Source organism: Diorhabda carinulata, chromosome 10 (genome assembly GCF_026250575.1).
Source record: "Diorhabda carinulata isolate Delta chromosome 10, icDioCari1.1, whole genome shotgun sequence".
NCBI lineage: Eukaryota > Metazoa > Arthropoda > Insecta > Coleoptera > Chrysomelidae > Diorhabda > Diorhabda carinulata.
The window spans coordinates 10954044-10964169 of NC_079469.1; the positions used below are offsets into that span (position 1 = coordinate 10954044).

The following is a 10126-nucleotide window of genomic DNA, read 5'->3' on the forward strand; positions in this document are numbered from 1 at the left end:
TTTCAACTGTAACAACTAGAAATGTTTTAGAACCTTGTAGAATGTTTGTTGTCATTCATTCTTTTCATTTGAGTTGAATTTCTTACCGACGAGCATTTTTTTGAGATAAGAGAATAGCTAGTAATGATTGGGGACCAGATCTGAACTATAAGGTGGATGAGGAGCAATTCGAAGTGGAATTCGTTTAATTTAACCATCATTGCCATTGACTTGTGCATTGTCTTGGTTAAACAATGGTTGTCTTCGGCATATGACGCGGTTTTTCCTTGATTTTTGCAATCAAACAATCCAACAACCATGTAGTTTTCGCTATTGAGTGTCTCCCTTTTGGAGATACTCGATGAACAATATTCCATGTTGTAAATGTAAGATTATTAAAATTCATAGTAATATCTGCCAAAAAAGGCGTCAATGCCTACCATTCATCGTTGAGAAAATTTGAATAGTATTTATCATTTTGTCGTAGGACAGGTATAATTATTTCCGTTTTTAAATTAAAGAACCGTTCTAGAACTTTTTCTTCACTCAACCATCTGATAGCAGTGTATAGGACTACATCACCATAATTAGTTTGCAATTCCACAAGTAGGTCTTTAAATTTCTATGGTTCATTGGTCCACTATATTTGTAACCTCAGAAAACATCAGTTTCAATATAACTACGGTACATTAATAATTAGGAGTCGAGCGCGCATTTTTATTATGGGTTATGTCGTGCGAGGCTTGGATATCAATAATAATACTTTTAAATTATAGTTTTTTATAATTACTACATTCTCTTTTAAGCGGTAAAAAGAATGAAAGGGAGCATAACGCGCTCTAGACATACATAAATGACAAAGATAGTTCAACTTGTTTAAAAAATGTGAAAACGTACACAATTATTGCGCTTGTACGCGTTCTTGACGTCGAAGTTAGCCAGCTTTTTGCGCGTTAATCGTCGCTGAACATAACCTCACTTTTCTAAAGTAGTTTGTAGTTGCAGATACCCTGAAAAATGAAACAAACAGTCGACTAGATACAACAATTTGATAGAATATATGGAATCATTCGACCATTCTAAAATTCCATGACAAGAACTGGTGTTTAACTTCCTCATCTAATCTAAAATCAGGTTTTCTTATTGAATATTTTGTTGAGTCTCTGCTCAATAAGTTCAAAAGTTAATCATATGAACCCCGATTCATTCTATTTTTATCTCAAAATATGTTGTAGTTAATATTTCTGTTCAAATTGAGTAGTATCACCCACCAACGCCGTGTCAAATGATGCTTTGTATAAATTTCTCTACACATTTCATATAGTAAAGTAAGTATATCATACATTCTAAATAATTCACAATCTTTGATCACTGTTCAAATTTCTTTATATACATGCACTTCTAAGGTTATGTTTACGAGCGAACCAGCGTCATGTTCACGTTCATTCTGTGTACCGCTTTAGTGACATAAACATAATTGTATGGATTAGCTGGTAATATAATCAAATAAATATACTATTTTTAAAATAAACTCTGTTTTTATTTTATTATTTACAGATACACAAATGAATATATTTCAAAAAATCGCTCAATTAACCCTCTACCGTATATAAACCCATATGTATATGGTTCAAGAGTTTTAATATTTTTTTTTCATGTTACATTGCACAAGCAATAACTATAAGCATGCTGGAAATTGTAATTGTTATGTTGGTAATACGAAAATATTTTTTTTGTAAATGGTCTAACGTCATTTTGGTTTTAACCTCACTTTTCTAAGCGCTTGTGTGAATTTCAGCTCAGTGTCTGTAATACATTGTCCAAAAGAGATATTCTACATGAAAAAGGTGATAAAAAAATAAAACAATCTGCTGTTCTACTATTTTATATATCTGTTATTTAATCTTTATTTTTTTTGCATATTTCTATCATATTGGAGGCCTTTTTTTATGAAACCTTATATGGTTTCGTATGCATTCTAACTTAACTTAATCATTTTTCCGCTATACCATAGATGGTTTCGTATGCTCAGAAACAGGGCCGAGCCGTGCCGGGGGTGCATGGCATCCGGGCGGCACTGACAAGGGGCGGCAAAAGGCAAAAATAACAGAACCCCATGTTGCAAAAAAATGTTTATATTAATTTTCCAAAAAATGTTATTTCAATCTAAAATGTAAACAGTAAGTGCATCATACATACACCTCAAAATCGGCATTGAATGAATCAATTACTCCTATCTCCAATAAGATCTAGACACATTTGCTAGATAGAGACGGTTTTTACTAATGAATATTTTCCCGTCGTAGGTAGGTACTTTTCTATCCGACTAGACTAGAAATTTACCTCATATCTCGCCTCATTAATCAAATTGTTGAATAAAAAAATAAATAAAGCCTAAACAACCATAGAGTACTTTTTTTTCAATTTTTCATAATTCGCGGAGTAGAGGGTTAAAATAGAAACTTCATTAATTTCATTAAAATAACAATAACAAAAAACTGTATACAACAAAAATAAATTTAAATATTTTCACACACTTTTAAAACGTTCTAAGATCCATAACACGTTTATATAAATATTACATTCCATGCATCTAAATGTTCTTGATTTTATTTTTCAAAAATTATTAAAAAAACTAATTTTAAAACAAAAGAGTCCTAAAATCAAAAAGATTTAGATGCATTAATATATCAAAAGGTCTAAGAAATTTATTACATTCCATACATATAATATTTCCAGGATATGTTTTAATTTTCAACTTTTCAAGAAAACTGAGTCGTATTGATAAAATATGGGTGGTAGAAACCAGAAGAACCGTCTTGTATGGGGTACAAATGTCAACACTCAATACCGTCCGACGCGCGTTTTGATAACCAATTTATCGTCTTCAGAGACTGAAAGTAAACTAAAAAGCATGAACTGCAGATTCAAGAAATTAAAAATAGGAAAATATTTCGTTTGATGTAATTTCAATATTTCTTATCGTGCCAATCCTGCATACACTCCAATGAGAACTCATTCTAATTATAATAATTTTGAGGCTGACAACACAACATAATATCTATAATTAATGAAAATATGCGTAAACTAAAACCATTTCCAGTACAATAATGAATTTTAAAAACAACTTTAGACGATTGCCTATCACCATTTTAATCAAATCATTTTGAAAAACAGATTAGCCAAAAGTTTCAGTATTTTGACTCATAACACATCTTGGAACTCAATTCAAAATATCCACTGAAAATTATTCATGGCCTGGAAAATAATGGACAGTTACCAATTTAGCTAGCTTAATAATTGAGAATAAGAATAGGTACTTTCTGGTTGATTATTTTCATCATATCTAACATAAAATGACTAGTCTCTATTTCCTGATACATTGACTGATTAATTCAATAAGGAAAAGACTTTGATTGAGGATCTAGCTGTAGTTAATTGATTAAATATCATAGATTTAAGAAATCTTATTGTGAGATCATCTTGTTCCAAAATCAAAACGAATAATTCGTTCTGAGTTTTAATTTGAAATCTCCGATTGTGTTACCACACAGCAGAAGTGTTAAGCGATCCTTTGCGGCTTTAAATCCTGGTACTCGTTTCTCCAAGAGATAGATATGTGTCCGTACAGCACCTCACCAAACAAGAAACACCAACTACACGGTTTCGAATATGTTTCGGACATATTTGGAAACTTAGCGCTGTGCACAAATTCGGGGAGTCCCCGGTTTAAAATAAAACAGCGCTAAACAAGAAAGCGTTAAAAGTTTCAGTTTACCTTCAATTTCTATATATGATAATTTGGTTATCGAAGTGCGCGTCAGACAGTGTAATTGTATGCTGTAGTGGTTGTAAATAATGTGTTCAGAGTAATTCAAGTAGTTGTGTGTGTTGGATTCGAAAAATTAATATGTTTCGTGTCCTGTGCAGTATTTGAAATCTCAACCATTAACATAAACAAATCTAATTTAATAAATATAACCTATAAAACTTCTAAACTAACGTGGTTAGTGATTTGATTTTTAAAAACTTTTGTTGAAACATTTTTTATTATTATTATTAATTTATTGTTTCAAATATCTTTTTTTGATCCGCAGTATTTATAATCAATATAGTTAGATTTTCGTAAAATATACTTAAATATGCACTACAACTAATTGGAAATATTTCATTCGTTTTCAATTTGCTATTCTATTCTAATAGCTCATTGTGATATTTTTATAATCTCTCCACTTGCTACTATGGCGCCAACTTATTGGTTTCCTTTCAGTCGATACTTTTCAATACAGTTAGTCCTCCTTACTTCTACCTCCCATATGAGAAAAGCATAATTTGTGGACCATGGTTTGCAGTATAGTGATATATTTTTCCTAAACTGAACTGAAAACGACAAATCAAAAACTGTTATTCATTTCTAATATGTAAGACGGTAACTAACGCCTTCTTCACTTCTAATTAGGAACTAATAGCTCATGTTTTGGTTCTTTTTTACAATCATCAATTAAAACACGTTTCTGTCTCAAATAGATGAATACAAAAATAATTATATAAAATTGCAATGCAAATTAAATTTTTGCTAAATGAGAAGATAAAGAAGATTAATTAACTGAATATCATTTTAAATGCGATCTATTACAATCAAACTTTACACTTGAGAATGAAGATTAAAACTGACCGTGTTCCGGGAAATAATTCCTATTAAATAAGTATTTTTGTTAAATTCTGATTCCAAGAATAAATTACGAATATCTATGAGGGCTTCATAGAACTCTTTTTAATATGTTGCTTGCCTTTAATATGCAACCTAAACTGAATTCCAGAACTAAGAGTCAGGTTGCAAGATGGACAGTAGTAATCACCAGATGGAGTACGATAAACTGATAGATTCATATCTGTAACCACTTGATCAGGTGCACCTGAAACCAAGAATCCATCTAGATAAATTAATAACGATCTGAAGGTATACTAGCAATTTTTAAATAGTAATAGTGAGGGAGATTCGAATAATAGCCATTCCTCGTAAATATAATACCAAAATATATCATTAATTTTTGTCAATATGATAATTATAAGTAAGAGGAAAGTGACCAAACATCTAATAATAGAATAGAAACATTAATTCTGATTCTTGTTTTAGGAATCAATAATTGATTCCTTGAAAAGAAATAACTATTACTTTTTCTTTTAAAACAATTAAGATTCTTTCTGAAAGTCTATATTTATAGCGAAGTACAATAAGAAAAATAAAAACCAAAAAAACTTACTCTCTCTTTGTGTGCTCTGAGGCCCCGCAGAATCATCATATATTCCTAATTGTCGTAATTTCTTCTTATGTTTTTGTCCATGAAAGTGTATGTCTAATTGTTCCTGACATGTGGTACCTACATTACAAATTGAACAGTGAAATTTACTTTGAGTCTGGCTCTGTGCTACAGAAGCGGGTATGGCAGCTACTCCAATTTCAATTTTATCTTTCCTAAAATCTTGTCCAAAAGTATCCTCGCCGTCTTTTAGTTCTAATTTCTTTGACGGGCTGCATACAAACAAAACCTCAAATTGGTTGTAAGAAAATTATTCATGCTTGGTTTATGCAGCCAAAATTAAAACTAAATTAAAATTAACACTGAACTAAACTTTGGTGGTAATTTTTTGGTTTATGCAGTAAATTAAGGATAATTATAAATTAGTTGGAAATTCCCTGTACGGATCCTTTTTGTTATAAAAATGTGGAAAGCTCCTGACACTATCTATCAGGGTTCCGTCGTCTGAAGAACATTGCTGACTTTCATTTATTGTTTTTCCTATTTTTTTGGTATTAGTTTTAAGAATAATGCGAAAAAATATTTCCATAACCAAAGAACAAGTATGTTGTAAATCAAACAATAACATAAATACAGATTGATCTAATAGCTGCTTTTCACTTAAACCAAAACCTAACCAAAACTCGGATTATTCTCACCTATGACGTCGTAACTCAGTTCAATGCACATTCCATTTCAGTCTCACAAATGAAACCTAATTGAGTTTTTACCCGCAATCTGCACAAACTTAAGACCATGTGCTTTAGTGAGTTTTGTGAACTCAGATTGAAAGTGAGGTTGAGGGCATCACGTTGTCACATTTTGTCATCAAAATAAGCCAATAAGTACAAATATCATCATTGATGTAAATAATATCATATAACTAGTGATGTGGACCGGGTAAATACCTAGCGGGTGGGTAAATATAAAATGGGTGTTTACCCGAGGCCAGGGTAAATACCCAAAATGGGGGTATTTATGTAAAATAATGATTTAAATCGTATTTTAAGCATATTACACCAGTAATAGCTTTATTTAAAGCTACTTAGAGAATATAGTACCTTTTTGAGTGAACTCCCCCCTCAATTCTCCAAAATTGTCATACAAAAATACCAAAAAAATAGGTATTTATTATTATCAAGCATATGAGTAATAGGTACAAGTATTTTATTATTTCAAACATAATGCCGTATTTGAAATCTTCAACCTTTTAAAAGAATAGTATATATTTTTTTTAATTACGCAAGGCTAGGTATTAATGTACCCTAAAATTTTTTCAGCATTTGTAAATGTAAATAACTTATAAACAGAATAAAAATTTTGGTTCTATTCATTTGATTGAAAATGGAAAACATCTAACGTATTCTCTGCTCATAACCTTAGTTTAATTTTATTTGAAATTTACTGTTAATTTTCTGCATGAACTATAAGTAGCATTTCAGTGTCTTTCAATTAATAATTTAATTTGTTAGTTTAAAGGGTAATTTGTAATTTTGGCTCCATAAACCAAGCGTTAATTTTCAAGTTTAGGTATACTGTTGATCAGTAATTAGCTAGGCATTTGACATAAATTACTAAAATATAATTTAATAAGACTGTAAACTTATTTAACTAAAATTAGCTAAAAAAATTTGTATACTTGTAAATAATAATGGGGATAATATTCATAAGTTGTGGCCAAGGAATTGGCTGAATTATAAGAAAAACTGATGATATTACTAAATGACTGTGACTGATCTTAGACACAACTTGTTTATTTGTAATAGAAAAAGTATAATAAATAACCTACCACATCCAATATTTATATAATAAAGTCATCCAATGGTAGAATATGTTAGTTCCATTAACACAAGTGTAAAGAAACTAAATATTATTATTGTTTTTATAAATGTATTTTTCAATGATTCTCTTCAGAATAAATAATGAAATTTACATAAAACTATGTGAATTTTTTTCTTTGTCATTCATATTTAATTCAGGTTTCAAATGCAAACATTATTCAAAATTAATTTATCACTTACCCTGATCTAACCCATTTTCCTTCATCATTATAATAACCTCTACCAGCTGGCATTTTGTATCCCATAATAACTCTAGAATAAAATTTTTTATTTCAATGAAAAATATAATAAATGTATCAACAAAAGTGAAAAAAAAAATGTTGTGTTATGACAATTTTTAAAAATTTATGGAAAGTGGACTAGAAAATGACAATAAGTATCAAATATATTTCAATAAATTGATGATTTTCGTCAAGTTTTAGAAGAAATGACACGTTGATACGTTATTTCAAAGGCCTATTTCGAGATTATCAAAAGAAATGAGGCGACTTTTTGTCTTATAGCCTGCATAAAAATTTATTGAGTATTTCCCAATCTTCCTGTGTTTAATACTGCCGAAAGGTTGTCGAGTTGGAATCTCGGGGGGTGGTTTTCGGGACCGGGGATTAGCGCTAACTTTTAGCAATTAATTTGAAATAAATTAACTCGAAGAGCACGAGTTCGTAACTATTTTGTCATATAGCGTTTTCAGGGAGCCACAGCTTAACACCACTGAGGGGTTATCGTATTCAAGTCTTGAGGGTGGCTTTCAATATTTGAGACTGGTGCTACCTTTAGCAGAAATTATCGCGTCCAGCTGATTTTGATGGGTTTCACCGTTGTTGAAATAATGCATATAGCTGTTATAGCTTAATATTAAGGCAGGGAGAAACAGGTTTCTCGGTAATGGCATGAGCAACTAAATCCGTTTCTATGTAATATATTAGTAATTAAATAGCAAAAAATTATAAATTACAACCCAGATTAAGGTAAATTCCCTATCAGCTGAATGCAGATATTAATCCAGAAGGAGATTTAGATTACCAATTCCAAACATTGTGTTTAATTTTCAGCGGAAATTTCAAATTTAAAACATGATGTTTCATTTTATAATTTTTTTGTTTGTTGATTCTTCCACTGTATCAATTTAATTATATAATAAATATATTTAAATACTTAATAATTGTGATCAAACAGCTATCCTCAGTAATATGCTCATGAGAATCAACAGAAAACAGCCATTTAAGGGGAATAAATAATTGTTCAAGTTCAAAAAACCGTAGACAAATGGAACAACCTGTCATATGACTACAACCCAATTAAGTTGATCAGTTTCCAAATAATAATGAACATGATCTGGGTTAATTTCTGAACATCTGGATCCTGATTGTGTTAACCCGAACATAGTTTTCTAAAGACAGTAGTAAGACTGGTTATTGCAGGGACAAGTCTATACACAAGAGAAGTTTTGAAAATGTTATGCACCAGTTCACCATCAGATTTTAAAAATCATATAACAATGACAACTGACACATTTAAATTTTTAGTACAATTGGCTTTATAGAAAATATAAAACTGAGGCACACAACTAGTGCTATAGAAAGATTGGCTGTCATAACCATATAAGAAGCCTAAAAGGGGAATATGTAAAATAAGCACCTTTCAGAATAAAACACAAAATGGAATGGATAAATTCCTTTCCTAATATTCCTGTGGTTCATATTTTTAGCAAAATTAATTACTCACTTATGATGATTTTTACCCATGTAATGTGACTCAGCATGCATTTTTCCTGTTAATGGTAGGTCACAAACATCACAATGAAACCATCTGGGATCTGTCTCTTCATCATCTTTTGGGATAGCTGTCAACTTCGCTCTTTTATGTAAAGGAGTTCCAGTCTTTTCTGCATGCTCAATTAGGAACTTTCTGACCTAATTGAATATAAACATGTGTGAAGCTTGGACAAATTAGAAAATTTAAATTTTAAATTAAATTGAATTAAATTAATTTTTAAATTAAAGAAGACATAAATCAAAAGTAAAACTGAAGGCTAATCAATATTTCATGGTATCTTAAAATGATTAATTCTGGTTTTACCTTTTTTTCATGATTTTTAGATTTATAATGAAGTTTAGCCATAACATTACTGCTTAACTGAGCTGTACAGAGTTTACAAAATAAGGGCTGAAACTGAGATGTCAATTCTTTTGGGAGAGTTGAATCATTAATATCTGGAACAGTATCTCGAACTAAAATAAATAGGGTATACTTATGAATTTGAAATATAATAATTTTAATTGAATTTCCACAACACATTGAGATAATTTAATAAAAATACTTACATATATCTCTTTTATAATTTTTGGGTTTCTCTTTGATACTGCTTAGAGTTTTATAAATATTCTGAGTTATAGGTTCTACTGAATTGGTAGAACCACTTTGTGAGGCATAATACTGTTGGGGATAAGCAGTAGACTGTTGCCATTGTGCTTGCGCATACTGGTTATAATATTCGTAATAAGAATTTTCAGCCAAGGAATTGCCTGAATTATAAGTAAAACTGGCATTATCAGAACTAGTCGCTTCGTCTAATTTTCTTTTTGGTATTTTGAAATTTTTATCCCACTGATTATCTAATAAATAGTGAAGAGTATGTAAAGAACAAATTTATAATTTGTAATTAACTTACCATTCGATTGTGACATTGAAATCTTTTTAAAACGCCGCGTTAATTGTTTACATCCAATAAGTTAAGAATGATATAAATATTTATAAAAGTATTATAGGCTGTCAAATGTCAAATAAAAATCAACTTGTGCTCAAATTTGTTTTCATCTTGTCATTTCTACTATCCAGGGAGTGCCATCATCAAACAATAAAAATAACAGATATTGCATATAACAAAAAAAGGTATCGAATTGTTCCTGATTATAACAATAAAATAATTAATTGTGTAAATATTCATTGAAAGCTGTTGATTAGTTAGTACTATATATAAACAATGATAAGAGGAAAAATATTTTA

At 30.1% G+C, this 10126-nt stretch overlaps 1 protein-coding gene across 4 annotated transcripts; it reads right to left on the minus strand.

The window, feature by feature from the left end:
- Positions 1–121: 121 nt before the first annotated feature.
- On the minus strand, positions 122–9927 carry LOC130898702 (zinc finger matrin-type protein 3). 4 transcript variants are annotated; one of them, XR_009059925.1, is made up of 8 exons: positions 9792–9921; positions 9445–9735; positions 9200–9351; positions 8846–9033; positions 7301–7372; positions 5244–5512; positions 4655–4895; positions 688–4359 (listed from the first exon to the last, which is right to left on the minus strand). XR_009059925.1 is itself a non-coding variant. In XM_057808168.1 (7 exons), exons 1-7 carry the CDS (start codon positions 9805–9807, stop codon positions 4729–4731), a joined length of 1155 nt encoding a protein of 384 aa, XP_057664151.1. In that variant the 5' UTR covers positions 9808–9927; the 3' UTR covers positions 122–4728. The 4 variants fall into 4 exon arrangements, 2 of the variants coding, with proteins under 2 accessions (XP_057664151.1, XP_057664150.1); XR_009059924.1 differs by having other exon boundaries at positions 4655–4913; XM_057808168.1 differs by having other exon boundaries at positions 122–4895; positions 9792–9927.
- Between the last annotated feature and the right edge of the window lie 199 nt (positions 9928–10126).

Bases quoted from the DNA above. Each gene is read 5' to 3' on its own strand.
- LOC130898702 (XM_057808167.1), bottom strand. The intron at 9,352-9,444 runs GTAAGTATTTTT...TATTTATTTTAG, and splicing joins AAATTATAAAAGAGATATAT to TTCGAGATACTGTTCCAGAT. The intron at 4,914-5,243 runs GTAAGTTTTTTT...TAATTTATCTAG, and splicing joins TCAGAGCACACAAAGAGAGA to ATGGATTCTTGGTTTCAGGT.